The sequence below is a fragment of the Theropithecus gelada genome, chromosome 12 (assembly GCF_003255815.1).
Source record: "Theropithecus gelada isolate Dixy chromosome 12, Tgel_1.0, whole genome shotgun sequence".
NCBI classification, from domain to species: domain Eukaryota; kingdom Metazoa; phylum Chordata; class Mammalia; order Primates; family Cercopithecidae; genus Theropithecus; species Theropithecus gelada.
In genome coordinates this window covers 35,654,048-35,672,331 of record NC_037680.1, presented here as the reverse complement: position 1 = coordinate 35,672,331, position 18,284 = coordinate 35,654,048, and the positions used below count along the sequence as shown (strand labels likewise).

General features: G+C 36.3%; 1 protein-coding gene across 4 annotated transcripts in view; it reads left to right on the top strand.

Moving 5' to 3' along the window:
* BAZ2B (bromodomain adjacent to zinc finger domain 2B) overlaps positions 1-18,284 on the top strand; it is a 310,475-nt gene that overhangs the window by 279,824 nt on the left and 12,367 nt on the right. For 3 of the 4 annotated variants that reach the window (XM_025405437.1, XM_025405434.1, XM_025405436.1), the window contains 6 exons: positions 327-600; positions 774-929; positions 2,097-2,257; positions 11,760-11,965; positions 12,456-12,591; positions 16,840-16,986. In XM_025405437.1, the coding sequence (XP_025261222.1) occupies positions 327-600; positions 774-929; positions 2,097-2,257; positions 11,760-11,965; positions 12,456-12,591; positions 16,840-16,986 (1,080 nt within the window). Of the gene's footprint in view, positions 1-326; positions 601-773; positions 930-2,096; positions 2,258-11,759; positions 12,071-12,455; positions 12,592-16,839; positions 16,987-18,284 lie in introns of all 4 variants that reach the window. The other variant, XM_025405435.1, reaches the window with a different exon arrangement.

The following is an 18,284-nucleotide window of genomic DNA, read 5'->3' as shown; positions in this document are numbered from 1 at the left end:
AATATTCCTGCTACAGTTTGAAAACTGAAGCAAGTCAGAATTTCTGTCACCAAGGTTCATTAGAACTACTGATCTCTAGCCTTGGTGTAAGTCTTCTTTAATTACTTTTTAACTTATTACTCTAACAGTATATCCGAAAGGAAAATTACTTTGGGGAACAAATAAGAACATGGAATTTAACATTTTTGTTGCTAATGTATTTCATTTTCCTCTAATTCTAATAAATGAAAGAATATTTTTCAGAATTTGAAAAATAATTTCATATTCCAAATATTTTTCCTAACTTCTTAATCTACTTTTCATTAATAAATGTTTTCTTTTTGCAGGTGAAAGGTGGAGTATCTATGATGGGACTTCAGTTTTGTGGGTGGCCCACTGGTGTGCTTACTTCTAATATTCCATTTGCATCATCTGTACCTGGTCTAGGATTGGGGTTAGGGTTATCAGAAGGAAATGGTAATTCGCTCTTGACTTCCACTGTTGCTTCGAGTAAAAGTGAGTCTCCAGTACCACAGAATGAAAAGGCCACTTCAGCTCAACCTGCAGCTGTTGAAGTAGCAAAACCAGTAGATTTTCCTAGTCCAAAACCTATTCCAGAAGGTAGGTACATTGAGATGGTTTATAGCAACTTACTCAATTTCAGTATTATGGATTCCTATATTGTAACTGAATATTTGACGGTTCTATATGTAGTTAATAAATCTTTTTATTTCCATGGTATCATTTCCTATTCAAAATATTTGTAAAAGATCTACTTATTTATCTTGACTTAGAAATGCAGTTTGGTTGGTGGAGAATTATTGACCCAGAGGACCTAAAAGCTTTGCTCAAAGTGCTACATCTCAGAGGAATAAGAGAAAAGGCATTACAAAAACAAATTCAGAAACATTTGGATTATATTTCTCAAGCCTGCATCAAGAATAAGGATGGTATGTACCTAAAAGAGATTTCAGCTTTCTTTCTTGCTTAGTTATTAGAATTCATTATTTTATTCTCAAGCATATTTTAGTACAGTCTACTGGTCCTTCATATTCATGAGTTCCACATCTGTGGATTCAACCAATCATAGATCAAACACTGTCAAAGAAAAGAAAGATGGGTGCATCTGTACTAAACATATACAGACTTTTTTTTCTTATTCTTCCCTAAATAATATAGTATAACAACTATTTCCATAGCATCTACATTGTCTTAGGTACTGTAAGTAACCTAGAAATAATTTAAAGCATATGGGAGGATGTACATACATTACATGCAAATAGTACACCTTTTTTTTTTTTTTTTTGAGACGGCGTCTCGCTCTGTCGCCCAGGCTGGAGTGCAGTGGCCGGATCTCAGCTCGCTGCAAGCTCCGCCTCCCGGGTTTACGCCATTCTCCTGCCTCAGCCTCCCGAGCAGCTGGGACCTTTTTTTTTTTGGTGAGAGAGTCTTGCTGTGTCACCTAGGCTGGAGAACGGTGGTGCAGTCATAGCTGACTGGATTCTCAAAGTCCTAGGCTCAAGCAATCCTCCTGCCTCAGCCTTCTAAGTAGCTGGGACTACAGGCACATGCCCCCACACCCAGCTAGTTTTTTTTTATTTTTTGTAGAGACAGGGTCTCACTATGTTGCCCAGGCTGGTCTCGAACTCCTGGCCTCAAGTGATCCTCTCACCTCAGCTTCTCAAAGTGCTAAGATTATGGGCATGAGCCACCACTCCTGGCCAACACCATTTTATATAAGGGATGTGAACATCAAAAGGTTTTGGTATTCATGGGGGTGGGCGGGGGGGTCCTAGAACCAATTCCCCACAGATAACAAGAGAGAAATGATATCTTAATGCACTACTATTTTTTTCTGTTTTACTCAACAAACTATTTATATTTTTTAAATTGGTGTTACTGTCTTGTAATTTTTTACACCTGCAGACATATTGTTTTGTGTTTCTTAGCATGTTTCTACTTTTAAGAGTAAGCTGCGTGTACATACACAAGTGCATTTGTATATCTTAAGTTAGATGTACATGGCTCCCCTAGAATTTTATTCACTTTCTGGAAGAAATCTCTGAGGAGAAAAACTTAATAAGTGGATTTTTAAATTAATTTCTTTTTAAATGTAGTTGCTATTATTGAACTGAAGGAAAATGAAGAAAACCAAGTAACTCGAGACATTGTGGAGAACTGGTCAGTAGAAGAACAAGCAATGGAAATGGATTTGAGTGTCCTTCAACAGGTAGAAGATCTAGAAAGGAGAGTTGCATCAGCAAGTTTGCAAGTGAAGGTAAAATCGACTTGGAATAAAATCTGTTTTTAGGATAATGGAAGGTAACTAATGCTTATTACATGCCTAATATATGCTAGCTAATGTGCTAAATGTTCTTACTTTATCTCGTTTAATTCTGAAAACAATCCCGGATTATTTTGCCCCATCTGGTAAGGAATCAGGCTCAGAGTAAGTAATGTGCCAATGGTCATATAGTAAGTGCCTAAATGTGCATTTAAACCAAGTGTGACTCCAAAACCCATGTTCTTTTTAGTAATCTTGCTACCTCCTTCATGGTATTCAGAAGTATTATTTCTGATGTGCAGTTCTTTACTACCAGCAGAATTCCAGTTTCACTGAGATGAATGTGATGATCTAGTACAACATTATCAATAGGAGTTATCAGACTCCTATTGTAGTGTTTCATATAAGGCTATGAACTTCCTTATATACAAGCCATGTTATGTGTCAGACTTTTACACTATATAGTTTAATTTGGAGACCAATATAGATATATCCAAATATATGTTATAGAGCATTATGATATACTGTCACATGTACACATACCCTACATATATATGTAAAGTTTTTATATACTGATTTATTCATTTCTTCATGTATCTGCTGGGCATTATCATGTCACAGGTAATGATCAGAACTGGTTTCCAGTGAACAAACAGAAGGAAAGCTTTACCCTTGTGCAAGAATTTTTGGTTTTGTGAAGAAGCGTATAAAGATCTCCTTAAAAGCATGAAAGGTTTAGAACCTGCTAAGGTTCTGTTTTGGTTTTTGGTTCTGTTTTGTTTTGTTTTGTTTTTCTTTTTTTGAGATGGAGTCTCACTCTGTCACCCAGGCTGGAGTGCAGTGGCACAATCTCGGCTCACTGCAACCTCCACCTCCAGGTTCAAGTGATTCTCCTGCCTCAGGCTTCCAAAGTACATGCCATGACGCCCCGCTCATTTTTGTATTTTTGGTAGATACGGGGTTTTGCTACGTTGGCCAGGCTGGTCTCAAACTCCTGACCTCAAGTGATCCACCCGCTTTGGCCTCCCAAAATGCTGGGATTACAGGCATAAGCCACTGCACCTGGCTAGAACCTGCTAAGGTTCTAAAGGTTTAGAAAACTTAATCTCCATGTAATTTGATTTGAAATGCCTTGCTTTATTCAGAATGAGAAATTTATGGCATAATGCTATCCTATTTAATAATTGAGATTTTGCTTCATAATCAGTTTAACATAGGCATTTGGACACTTTTAAGGATCTCAAAAAATGTAGTTTTCCAGAGCTAATAAAATATCCCTTTCTTGTGACAAACATAATTACCAACCTTGGGAAGCAAAAATTTATTATCGAAACTATTGTGCTAGTAAACTATGTGTCTCCTCCTCCTGGTTCTATAATAACAGTATAAAAGTGCCTCGTGTATTGTCATCTTTCTGGCATCTTCAACAAATGAACCCTTTCACACTATTTTATTTTCTGGAGAAATGAAAATTATTCCATTTAGTGCTGGAATTTTTTAACATGTTTTTGGATCACTTATGTTACACATTTCACTGAAAATAACAAACCTGATTTAAATTATCATGGTGGCACAGAATCATCAGTATGAAGATCAATTATTAGACAATAATTCCCTCACGAAATGAGAAGAGGTTTGGCACCTAACCTAATGATCTTAGTGTGCTTTGCTTTTAAAACTGCTACATCTACTTTCTATAACCTGTGGTTGCCCTTTCAGATTGTCAGTTGATACTACTTGCTGATTTAAATTTGATTGGTTCCACAAGAACTATTTTCCTCCAGCTTTTTCCCAACTCATTTGCCAATTCTAATTGACTGTTGGTTGGGAAACTGTATCATCAGGCTTTTTAAAAATATGTGTAAAGTCAGAGTGTGGGCCTGAAACATTTTCCTGGTGACATACTCAGATTTTGGTCCTTTGACCTTATCACATTGCTGGCTGCTTAAATGTTCTTGGTTGTGTTATCAGTAGCTAAGTAGAATTTGCTTCATAAATCGTTTTAAATTCATAAATAATAATGTACAGTATCATGGAGTACATGGTGATATTTTGGTACATATAATATACTGACCAGATCAGAGTAATTAGCATATTCATTATCTGAAACATTTTCCATTTTTTTCTGTTAAGAATAATCTCCTTTAGCTACTTGAAACAATATATATTATTAACTGTAGTCATCCTGCAGTGGTATAGAGCACTAGAACTTATTTCTCCTACCTACCAGTAATTTTGTTTTTTGTTTTTTGTTTTTGACACCGAGTTTCGCTCTTTTTGCCCAGGCTAGAGTGCAGTGGCGCGATCTCGGCCCAGGCTAGAGTGCAGTGGTGCTATCTCGGCTCGGGCTGGAGTGCAGTGGCACGATCTCAGCCCAGGCTAGAGTGCAGTGGTGCGATCTCGGCTCAGGCACCGCAACCTCCACCTCCCGGATTCAAGCGATTCTCCTGCCTCAGCCTTCCTGAGTAGCTGGGATTACAGGCATGCGCCACATGCCCGGCTAATTTTTGTATTTTTAGTAGAGACGGGGTTTCTCCGTGTTGGTCAGGCTGGTCTGGAACTCCTGACCACAGATGATCCGCCCGCCTCGGCCTCCCAAAGTGCTGGGATTACAGGCGTGAGCCACCATGCCCAGCCAGTAGTTTTGTATTCTTTAACAAACCTATCTTTATCCCTCCCTGCCCCCACTTTCTCCAGCCTATAGTATCCTCTGCTCTATTTTTTGCTTCTATGAGATCAATTTTTTTTAAGCTTCCACATGAATGAGAACATGTAATGTTTAACTTTGTGTGCCTGGCTTATTTCACTTAATGTCCTCCAGTTCCATCTATGTTGCCTCTAATGAAAGGATACTTCATTCTTTTTGGGTTGTGTAGCATTCTGTTGTGTATTTTTGCCACATTTTCTTTATCCATTTATCTGTTGTTGAACCCCTGGATTCATTCTGTACTTTGGCTATTGTGAATAGTGCCACAGTAAACATGGGGATGCAGATGTCTCTTCAATACAACAATTTTCTTTTCCTTTGGATAAATTCCCAGTAGTAGGATTGCTGGATCATATGATAGCTCTATTTGTAGTTTCTTGAGGAACCTACATACTGTCCTTCATGGTGGCTATACTAGTTTACATTCCCACCAACAATATGTAAGTGTTCCCTTTTCTGTGCATTCTTACCAGCATCTCATTTTTTTTTCTTTTTTTTTTTTTTGGTGGGGGGGGCGGAGTCTTGTTCTGTCACCCAGGCTCTGGAGTGCAGTGATGCGAACTCGGCTCACTGCAAGCTCTGCCTCCCAGGTTCACGCCATTCTCCTGCCTCAGCCTCCCTGGTAGCTGGGACTACAGGCGCCCACAACCATGCCCAACTAATTTTTTGTATTTTTAGTAGAGATGGGTTTTCATCGTGTTAGCCAGGATGGTGTCGATCTCCTGACCTCGTGATCCGCGTGCCTCAGCCTCCCAAAGTGCTGGGATTACAGGTGTGAGCCACCACGCATGACCTTTTTTTTTTTTTCTTTTTCTTTTTTTATAATAGCCATTCTAACTGGGGTGAGATAATATCTCATTGTGGCTTTGATTTGCATTTCCCTGATAAGTAGTGATGTTGAGCATTTTTTCATATATTTGTTGGCCATGTATATGTCTTCTTTTGAGAAATGTCTGTTCAGATTATTTGCCCATTTTTAATCGGATTTTTTTTTTTTTTTTTTTTTTTTTTTTTTTTGGCTGTTGAGATGTTTGAGTTGCTTGTATATCCTGGATATTAATCTCCTTTCAGATGTATTATTTGCAAATATTTTATCCCATTCTGTGGCTTTTCTTTGCACTCTGTTGACTTTTTCCTTTGCTGTACAGAAGTTTTTTCATTTTCTATAATCGCATTTGTTTATTTTTGCTTCTGTTACCTGTGCTTTTGAAGTTTTATATATAAAATATTTTCCCAGACCAATGTCCTGTTTCTCCTAGTAGTTTTATCATTTGGGGTCTTACATTAAGTCTTTGATCTATTTTGAGTTGATTTTTGTATAGAGTAAGAGGTGGGGGTCTAGTTTCATTCCTCTGCATATGGATGTCCAGTTTTCCTGGCACCATTTATTGAAGAGACTATTCTTTTTACAAGGAGCATTCTTGGCACCTTTGTTAAAAAGCAGTTGGTTGTAGAGGTATGGATGAATTTCTGGGTTTTCTATTCTATCCCTTTGGTCTATGTGTCAGTTTTTATGCCTGTGCATTGCTGTTCTGGTTACTACAGCTTTGTAGTTTATTTTGAAGTCTTGGTAGTCTGATACCTCCAGCTTTGTTCTTGTTGCTCAGGATCGCTTTAGCTATTCAGAGTCTTTTGTAATTCCACACAAAATTTAATATTTTTTCTTTATTTCTGTGAAGAATGTCATTAGTGTTTTGATAGGGATTGTGTTGAATGTGTAGATTGCATTGGGTAGTGTTGTCATTTTAACAATATTTATTCTTCCGATCCATAAGCGTGGTTGTATCCTCTCATCCTCTTCAGTTTTTTTCATCAGTGTTTATAGTTTTCCTTGTAGAAGTCTTTCACTTCTTTGGTTAAATTTACTCCTAGAGTTGGGTTTTTGTTTTTGTTTGTGTTTGTTTGGTAGCTGTTGTAAATGGGATTGCCTTCTTGATTTCTTTTTTAGTGAATTCATTGTTCATGTATGAAAATGCTGCTGAGGCCGGACATAGTGGCTCATGCCTGTAATCCCAGAACTTTGGGAGGCGGAGGTGAGAGGATCACTTGAGCTCAGGAGTTTGAGACTAGGCTGGGCAACATGGCAAAACCCCATCTCCACAAACAATACAAACATTAGCTGGGCATAGTGGCACGTGCCTGTAGTCCCAGCTACTTGGGAGGCTGAGGTGGGAGAATGGCTTGAGCCCAAGAGGCGAAGTTGCCTTGGCTATTTGTGCTCTCTTTTGGTTCTATATGAACTTTTAAATAGTTTTTTCTAGTTCTGTGAAGAATTTCATTGGCAGTTTTATAGGAATAGCATTGAATCTGTAAATTGCTTTGGTCAGTATGGCCATTTTAACGATATTTATTATGCCTATCTATGAGCATGGGATGTTTTTCCATCTGTGTCATCTCTGATTTCTTTGAGCAGTGTGATGTAATTCTCATTGTAGAGATCTTTCACCTCCCTGGTTTGCTACATTCCTAGGTGTTTTATTGTTAGCAAAAGTAACTTTTTGTTTTGTTGATCTTTTGTATTTTTGTCTCCATTTGGTTTATTTCTGCTCTGATCTTGTTTCTTTCCTTCTAGTAATTTGGGGTTTGATTTGTTCTTGCATATCTAGTTCCTTGAAGGGCATTGCTAGATTGTTTACTTGAAATCTTTCTACTTTATTAATGTAGGCATTTATTGCTATAAACTTGCCTCTTAATACTGCCTTTGCTGTGTCCCATACATTTTGGAATGTTGTGTTTCTATTTTCATTTATTTCAAGGAATTTTAAAATTTCGTTCTTAATTTCTTTTTTTACCCAGTGGTTGTTCAGGACCCTGTTGTTTATGTTACATGTATTTGCATAGTTTTAAATATTCCTTTTGTTATTGATTTATAGTTTATTTCCATGTAGTCAGAGAAGATACTTGATATGATTTCAAATTTTTAAAATTTTTCGAGATTTGAGTCCTAACATATGTTCAGTCCTGGCATATGTCCCATGTACTGATGAAAATAATGTGCATCTGCATCTGATAGATGAAATGTTCTGTAAGTGTCCATTTGATCTATGGTGCAAAGTGATTTTCTGTCTAGAAAATCTATCCAGTGCTGAAAGTGGTATGTTGAAACCCCCAGCCATTATCATATTAGGATCTACCTCTACATTTCGATCGAATAATATTTTGCTTTATGCATCTGAGTGCTCTGGTATTGAGTGCATATATATTTACAATTATTATATTCTCTTGTTGAATTAATCCCTTTATTATATAATTTTCCTTCTTTGTCTCTTTTAACAGCTTTTAACTTGAAGTTTTTTTTTATCTGACATAAGTATAACTATTCCTCTTCACTTTTGATTTTCATTTACATGGGATATTTCTATCCATCCATTCACTTTCAGTCTGCATATGTCTTTACAAGTGAGGAGAGTTTCTTACAGGCAGCATGTAGTTGGCACTTGTTTTTTTAATCCAGCCAGCCAGTCTATGTCTTTCAAATGGGAAATTTAATTCATTTACATTCAGGATTACTATTTATAGGTGAGTGCTTACTCCTATCATTGTATTGATTGCTTTTCAGTTGTTTTGTATAATCCTTTGTTCCTCACTTCCTTGATTATTATTTATTTTTGTGGCTGGGTGTTTTTCCATAGGGATAACAGTTTATCATCAGGCTTTTTAAAATTATGTGTGTAATAATTGCCTTTCTCTTTCTCCTTTGTGTATTAGCTTTCCCAGTGAGTTTTATAGTTTCATATTTTCATGATGGTGGTTATCATCTTTTTACTTTCATGTATAAGAGTCTTTGAGCATTTCTTGCATGTTTAGTCTAGTGGTGATGAATTCCTTCACTTTCCCTCAGTCTGTAAAAGACTTTTTTTCTCCTTCATTTCTGAAGGCTAGCTTTGCTGGGTATAATATTCTTGGCTGGCAGGGTTTTTTTCTCTTGCTGCTTTGAATATATCATCCCATTCTTTCCTGGCCTATAAGGTTTCTGCTGAGAAATCCACTGTTAGTCTAATGAGGATTTCTTTATATGTGACTTGACACTTTTAATGCTTTCAGAATTCTTTGTCTTTTGACTTCTTACAGGGTGACTATAATATGCCTCAGAGAGGACCTGTTTGGGTTGAATTTCTTGGGATTCTTCGAACTTTCTGGACCTGAATTTTCATCTTTCTCCCAAGACGTGGGAAGTTTTCTGCTATTATTTCATTAAATTTGTTTTCCTCACATTTCCCTTCTCTTCACCTTCTGTAACACCCACAAGAATATTTGTTTGCTTAATGGTGTCCCATAAATCCTATAGACTTTTTCATTCTTTTTTCCTTTGTCTTTGTTTTCCTTTCTTTCTTTCTTCCCTGCTCCCCACCCCCTGGGTCTGCCTGTGTTATTTCAAAAGACCAATCTTTGGGTTCAGAAAATCTTTCTTCTTGGTCTAGTCTGTATTTTTGGTCCAGTCTTGTATTTTTTATTTTATTCATTGAATTATTTAGCTCTAGCACTTCTATTTGGTTCTTTTTTGTATCTGTCTCTTTGTCGATTTCCTCATTCAAATCATGATTTGTTTTCCTGATTTAGTCTAATTGTCTTTATGTATTCTCCTATTTCTTCTATCAAACCATATATTTGTACCCATTAATCAATTTCTCTTACTCTCCCTCTCTCACTACCCTTCTCAGGCTCTGGTAACCACCAGTCTACTCTCTACATTCTAGAGTAGAGTAGCTTTTTTAGTTCTCACACATGAGTGAGAACATATAATAATTTGTCTTTCTGTGTCTGGCTTATTTTACCAAGGATAATGTCCTCCAGTTCCATTCATTTTGCTGCAAATAACAGGATTTCATTCTTTATGACTGAATAGTATTCCATCCTAAAAATATGCTGCATTTTCTTTATCCATTTGTCTATTGATAGGCATTTAGGTTGATTCTATATTTTAGCCATTGTGAATATTGCTGCAGTAAATATGGGAGTACAAGTATTTCTTCCATATATTGATTTTCTTTCTTTTCTATGTATATCTACTAATGGAATTGCTAGATCATATGGTAGTTCCATTCTTAGATTTTTGAGGAAACTTCACACTGTTTTTCATAGTGAATAAGTTGGTTGTCTACCTTGATCTCACTTTTTTCAGTCTAGAAACTGTGAATTGGGGGGAAATTTTCTGTGTGCTTGGTTCCCGGCAGAATGAGGGTAGAGAAGCATCATGGATGTGGAAGTCCAATTCTCTTACCATCTGCTCAGAGTTTTTTCACTTCTCTCTTGCCCCCGGGAACTGTCTCATCCTCATGTCTGAATTTTGGGATGTTGCTGGTGATCATCTCAGTGCCGTATATTTATTTTTGGTTTTCTGAGTGGTTGGCGGCAGGGGCAGGGGGGCAGTGGGGGCAGGAACTGAAGCCAGCTTGCATCTGTGCCACTATTTTAAGAGTCCATTCTTCCTTTCTAAATATAAATATTCTGCTGAGTTAAAGGGGAAGAACTGATCCTAGTATATAAAATAAAATAATTATATCTGAAGAGATTAAGTTCATTCTGTTTTTCATTTAATATGCATTTATTAAATACCTATTGCATCTCAGGCAGTGGACACCAAAAAATTGAATAAAATTTTGTTCCTACCATCAGAAAGCTTGTCATATAATAGGGAGATCAGGCATATACATATATGCAGAATCTAGTACCTGATTGTTGAGAACAGAGTAATGCATGAATTTAGAAAAAGAATACTGACTTCTGGCAGAGATATAGAAGAGATCATGGAAGATTTCATGTAGAAGTTGAAATGGAACTTAAGAAAATGAGTATGGTTTGGACAGTTAGAGACCAGGGAATATCATACTAGGAAGTGGGAACAGCATGAGCAGAGCATGAGGATTGGGAAGCTTATCCCATGTTTGTGGAATAGCAAGTTATAGAATTTGACTGCAACATAAGATGTGTGATTGGGAACATGAAAAGGGATAGATTGAGGTGCTTGAATGCCATGGTGAACATTTCCTAAAGAATAGGAAATCTTTGAAGGATTTTGATTACTCAGTCAGCATACATGTATTGAGTGCCCATTATTTGCCTGCACTATACTGGAGATAAATGAGTAAAAGCAGACATAGTCCTTGGTCTCATGGAATTTAGAAGTAGAAAAATATTCATCAAATAATCACACTAGTATAACATTGTATTTATGACAAGGCTAAGGAGCATGGTCCTGTGAGAACCTGTCAGAGTGCGACTTAGCTCCTGAAAGAGGTCAAGAAAGGATTCCTGTCAGGGGATCCTTTCATGATAAAGTGAATCTTAACATGAGAGCTACAAAATGAGTGGTGTTAATGAGGTGAAGAGGAGCAGAGAAAAGCAATACAGATAAAGGTAATAGTATTTATGAAACCCCTGCAGTCAAAGGAAAAAGAGCACAGAAGGACCTGTACAGAAGAATAATGGAAGGAATGAACACAGAAAGGAAGAGCAAAGCTCAGAGGCTACCCAGACATTTCCATTTAAGTGATCCGATGAAACTGATAAGCATTTTAGTCTAAAATCCTTCAAAATATTTTGCTGATTGTTCTTACACTGTTTATAATATCAAAAGTTTTTAAATTTTATTTTTCAAACTTTTCTTACAACTATTTCTTTTAATTTTTTCTTCTTATTTCTACCTAGTTTTAGGAAACACAAGGTAAAATCTTTTAGTAACGATCCTTGAGATCTGCCCGTATCCAATGCTGTTTTTTAAGTAAAGGTAATTCACCCATTTGGCATTTTAAGAGGAAACCACAATAACACTGTTCTCTTGATATATAGGGTTGGATGTGTCCAGAGCCTGCATCAGAAAGGGAGGACTTGGTATATTTTGAACATAAGTCATTTACTAAATTGAGCAAGGAGCATGATGGAGAATTTACTGGCGAAGAAGAAAGCAGTGCACATGCACTAGAACGGAAGAGTGACAACCCCCTAGATATAGCTGTAACCAGGCTGGCTGATTTGGAGCGGAACATTGAAAGAAGGTATCTGAAGAGCCCCTTAAGTACCACCATTCAGATCAAACTGGATAATGTGGGCACAGTTACTGTCCCTGCTCCTGCACCATCCATTAGTGGTGATGGTGACGGGTAGGTTATTGAGATTAACTTGAAAAATTATTGTGCTTCTTTGCTAATTGGAGCCTATTTTCTATTGCCTGTTATCTATGTATCTTCTTGTATGTCTGTGATCCATACGGATCATGCTATTTGCATGGTGCTTTGTAAAAACTTTTTTTTTTGTTATGTGCGTTGATAATCCTGCAAAGTGATCTTACATTTACCTGGTTGTGACTAAGCTTTGAGGCACGTAGCCACAGTCTGTGCACTACATCAAATTTAGTTGCTTAAACCTTATACTTATTGGCTGTTACATGTTCTTGTCATTGCTTGGCTTTCAGTGTGATGATTGTTTCACATTCAGTAATCGTAAGTGTGGACATGACCTACTTAATTTTTCTATATTTCAATGCAGAATTGAAGAGGATATTGCTCCAGGGCTCAGGGTATGGAGAAGGGCATTATCAGAAGCTCGCAGTGCTGCACAGGTAGCTCTGTGCATTCAGCAATTACAGAAATCAATAGCATGGGAAAAATCAATTATGAAAGTTGTAAGTGTTTTTATTTAAGAAATATTATAACTAATTTACTTTGTCCTGTTTCTTCCAACCTCCAGATCTTTCTTAATTATACATTACCTACTGTCATAATAATGTATGCTATATTTGAGAGTTTTTCTAATTCTAAAAGATTTTTGATACTTTCCTCCTCACTGAAGGAATCTTTCAAATGTGTTATCTTTTATTTTTTTAAATCTTGCTTCTGCCTCCTTTGAATATCGTTTATAACTCTAACTGAAGTTGTCTCCCACATTCCATCAGCACAATAGTTGTTAATCTAAATCTTGAAGGCCGTTTCACTGTTGTAAACAGTTCCATTGCTAACATTACCTGCTATATTACTGCATTGCTAAAATGTCTTTTTCTATCAGTTTTCATTTTTTAATTCTAAGAAGCACTTAGATTAGTAAATACAAAATAAGCAGAGAACTCTTAGTTTATGTGCTTATATCATGTGTTTGGCATCGGATGTGGTTGACATGAATAGTAGATCCTTTAATCTTTCCTCTACTAATTAAAATTGGTTTTTCACCTTTCTACAACCCCAATTATTTATCATTTAGTTTATCACAAAAATCTCTATTTTGTGTAAGGCACCAAAATGCTGTGTGTTCAAAATGCAAAGCTATAATTCATGTTTTCCAGAGAAATATTTATTTCAAATCATGTACAAGTGTCCCTCTTGCCTCTTTTATACTATCATATATAGAATTATCTGTTATATGTAGTCTTTTATGAATTACTTTAACATTTACTCTTTTTTTTTTGAGACAGAGTCTCGCTCACCCAGGCTGGAGTGCAGTGGCACAGTCTTGGCTCACTGCAACCTCCGCCTCCTGGGTTCAGGTGATTCTCCTCCCTCAGCCTCCTGAGTAGCTGGGATTACAGGCACCTACCATCATGCCTGGTTAATTTTTGTATTTTTTAGAAGAGACGGGGTTTCACTGTATTGGGAAAGCTGATCTCAAACTCTTGACCTCAGGTGATCCGCCCACTTCAGCCTCCCGAAATGCTAGGATTACAGGCGTGAGCCACCGTGCCCAGCCACCATTTACTTTGAATTACAGACTAGCTTTAAAATTTAAACATTTGAGATTCTTTTCATGAATGGCTAAAGGTGAAATTCCTCTATTTAAAATGGTTGTTTCCCTGAAGAAAAGAAGTGATTCTTAAATAACTTAGCATTCTTTCTTTCGTTTTTATCTTTATGCTTAGACTACTCAAGGTCTTATTAATTCCAGAAAATAAATTACATTTCTTCTATGGTTTTTCACTGCTTCCTAAAATATCTATGAATCTGCAGTTTCATAATATGCTCGAATACAGGCCTTTCTCAATTCAGATTGGAATTTACTATAATTTTTTTTTTTTTTGAGACAGAGTCTCTGTTGCCCAGGCTGGAGTGCAGTAGCACAATATCAGCTCACTGCAACCTCAATCTCCTGGGTTCAAGCGATTCTCCTACCTCAGCCTCCCAAGTAGCTGGGATTGCAGGCATGCACCACCACGCCCAGCTAAATTTTGTATTTTCAGTAAAGACAGTGTTTCACCATGTTGGTCAGGCTCGTCTTGAATTCCTGAACTCAAATGATCCGCCTGCCTTGGCCTCCCAAAGTGCTGGGATTACAGGCATGAGCCACCACACCTGGCCCAGAATTTACTATAAATTTTAAGGCACTGTTCGATTCATTTAGTATTGTTTTTACCAGATACAAATATTTTTTCCTTCTAAAAATTATTATTAAAACCAGCTTGAAAGTCACCTTAGACAAATATATTTGGTAAGATCTAGGCAATAATGATTTTTTTAAAAAGAGAGAAACTGAGACTGAGTTCTTGCCAGGTATGGTGGTACATGCCAATAGTCCCAGCTACTCCAGAGGCCAAGGCAGGATCATTTGAGCCCGAGAGTTCAAGGCTGTAGTGCGCTATAATCACACTTGAGAATAGCCACTGCACTATAGTCTGGGCAACATAGTGAGACCTTGTCTGTAAATAAAATTGAAAAAAAAAAGATTAAGTCCTAGATCAAAATGAAATTTGTATTTATATTTTTCTCATCTACACCAAAGCAATCATCATGATGTGTTCAGTTTTATTATAAACTTATACACAGAAACCTAAAACTTGTATCAAAACCTGCTTTTATATTGATATATTTAAATTTTGCAATCTATAGCTTTATTTCCATTTTTGCAAATTCATTAACCTTTCCCCTATTCTTCATCTACCCTTATTAATCATATAATTCTAGCTCTCACAATCTTCATTTCCTTTTTAAAATGCTTAATAATACACTTTTTGCTATGAAACTATCTTGAAAAGAAGGCAGTGTTTCATATTCAAAGATTAAGAAGCACTTTATAACCTTTAGAGACATTACAGTGCCTATAGTAATCCTCATAGTAAGTCCTAACAAAATATTAAAGTGCTCAATATCTTTAGAAATACCCTGTTGGACAAAGACCAAGCTTACCAAGAAAAAGAGGGAGTTGTCATAATTTGCCTCCAGATAATTCTCTGCCCACAGTATACTTTATATTGTTGTTATTAAACAGTAGGCAGTATCCACTATTTTTTACTGTAGTAGCAGAGGAATTAAAACCAAATAATAATATATTTATTGTAACATATTATGAGCTATTACTATAATTTTTCAAAATTGTTATGAGTTTGATATCTGTCACTCTTTCTTTAAAAGTATCAGGAAATAATTTTATTTTTAAATCCTAAGTGTGAGATGTAAGACAGACCTTGTAGTATTTATAGTTACCTAGTAGTAAAACAATGAGTATTTACTTATGTTCATGAATCTCATTTTTAAATTGTGTTGTTACAGGGATATAAATATAACCTTGCATTGTTATTTCTCAGTGAATACTTTTACAGTAGAAGTTTTAACGATGTAACTCAAATATGGAGAAATAACACCATCTTAAGGTATTCAGTGATGGGGATGTTAGGAAAGGTCATGAAATAGATACGGATTGTTGGAATGTTAAACTCTGCTGCTTTTGCTCGTGGTAACCATGCCAATGTTAATATGAAATATGTAATATATACATTTGATAAACATTTGTCAACTTGAATAGTGTGTCTGCTGTTTTAATAAGATTCTACAACTATCATTGGTATACATACTAAGTTATATAAGAAGACCATTTTAGACTTTCCCAGACTGATACAATGTTGCATTGAAAATTAAAGTAAGTTTGAACGGTTAAGCTATTTTGTTTTTAAGAGCATATAAATACCTAACTTAAAGTAGTTTAAATGGTTTCTGGTTTTCATTTTTTAAAACATGGACTGCAGGACATTTTCTTTTGTGACTGGAATATGAACTAGTTGTCAAAAAACAATGTTAGTGCTTACCATCTTTTACAGCCATCTTGAAAGTTTTTACTTGTCTAACTTTTCTTCTTTCCTTTGTAAAAGTTACTGTACAGAATATGTGTACATGGAAAAAGTCTTCTTTTTGCAGATTTAAAGTTTTTAATTATATTAGAAAATTTTCAATAGAAAATAACTAGTTTTATTTTTAATTCTAAAAAAATAAATAATGACCTCTTAATTTCTTACATGTATTGTATCTTTTTTCCTTAGAAACTGTTTTGTAGGATCCATTTTCTGCACTATGACAATGTTTGATTTGGGTTGATTTTCAAAGTTTCCCAGTTTGAACACATTTTCCAATCTATCACAATATATATAGATGAATTAGTCAAAAATCTAGGGTTATCTTTTAATTATACATAATTGTGATACTAATACAAGTTTTCTAATTTTGATTTTAAAAAATACTCTAACTCTTATTTCTTTCTCAGGATATCATGAGGATGCTAAGATAAGCAAAAGATGAAGCACATTAAACAAAGAAAACACCATGTATTAAAGCTATTCATTGCTTTATGTGCTCTAATGTCATGTTAATTATTTCATATGTTAATGTGTACATGCTTCTGAAGTGTGTGCAGGCATTCTGCCTCTAAGCTTTGTTCTTTGCAGTGTACTTGAAATGTGCATTTACCCCACAGCATTTACCCCAACAGAACTGCTCACCCGTCATGTGGTCCATATCTGTGTAACGAAAGATACATAGATGTGTATGGCTACTATATATTTGTTAGCAAGCGGAATGTTCATTACTAATATAAATTAGGAATTATGGTGCATTGAACATCCCAATAACTATTATTCATGGCAGATGGTTAATTTTAAATGATTTTTCATGTATTATAGTACTGCCAAATCTGTCGAAAGGGAGATAATGAAGAACTGCTTCTTCTTTGTGATGGCTGTGACAAAGGCTGTCATACCTACTGCCATAGACCCAAGATTACAACAATCCCAGATGGAGATTGGTTTTGTCCAGCTTGCATTGCTAAGGTAAGACGATCTAAAACTAAACTTTTTATTTTATTTTATTTTATCTTTTTTTTTTTTTTTTAAATACAGGGTCTCAGTTGCCCAGGCCGGAGTGCAGTAGTATGATCATAGCCCACTACAGCCTAAAACTCCTGGGCTCAAGCAATCCTCTGGCCTCAATCTCCTGAGTAGCTGAGACTACAGGTGTGCACTGCAAGCTAATTTTTTTTTTATTTTTCTTTTTTTTTTTTTTTTTTTTTTGTTTTGAGAGAGATACGGTCTTGCTATGTTGCCTACAGTGGTCTCATATCTGACCTCAAGCAATCTTCCTACCTCAGCCTGCCAAGTCACTGGAATTACAAATGCAAACCACTGCACCCAGCTCCAAACAACTTTTTAATTACTAGATTAAAATGCAGAGTTTTATGGTGTTTATGTTTTGAAGGCAGACTCTAGGTATTCCCTACCTCAGTTACTTTCTCCCATATTTAAACTCTTAACCTAATTATTAACAGTAAGCTAATTATTAACAGTCTTTTAACCTAATTATTAACTACCTCTCCATAAACTCACTTCAAACATCCATCTGTCCACCTCCTTTCTTCCCTTCCACTTCACTCCCTGTAGCACTTCAACTCCAACAATCCTTTGATCTCACCAGGACTTACAGTTTGTCTTAAGACTTTTCACTGTTGCTCTCCCATTTCATGTCCTGTCTTTCCTCCTAATCTGTCTTAGGTGTCATTATCCCATTATCATCCCAATCATTGATTCCACCATTAGGTCCTTTGCCTGCGCCTGCCCTTGGTAAAAACCATTATTCTGGTTAATACAACTCTCTGATTTCTCTAGCACCTATACCTTTGTATCTGAATATAGCTGTGCAATACTCAGCCTTTAAATTCAAGGCATTAAGGCCCGGGTATGTTGGCTCACGCCTGTAATCCAAGCACTTTGGGAGGCTGAGATGAGCAGATCATTTGAGAGGAGATCAAGGCCAGCCTGGCCAACATGGCAAAACCCCATCTCTACTAAAAATACAAAATTTTAGCCAGGCAAAAATTAGTGGTGGCACATGCCTGTAGTCCCAACTACTTGGGAGGCTCAGGCAGGAGAATCGCTTGAACCTCGGAGGTGGAGGTTGCAGTGAACCCAGGTCATGCCACTGCACTCCAGTCTGAGCTACAGAGTGAGACTCCATCTCTAAATAAATAAATAAACAAGGTGTTAGAGGGCCTTTAATGATGTCAATAATTTATCTCTAGCTCTGTCTCCTCCATCTTAATTCTCAGCTTATTGTCATTCATCGGAAGAAAATA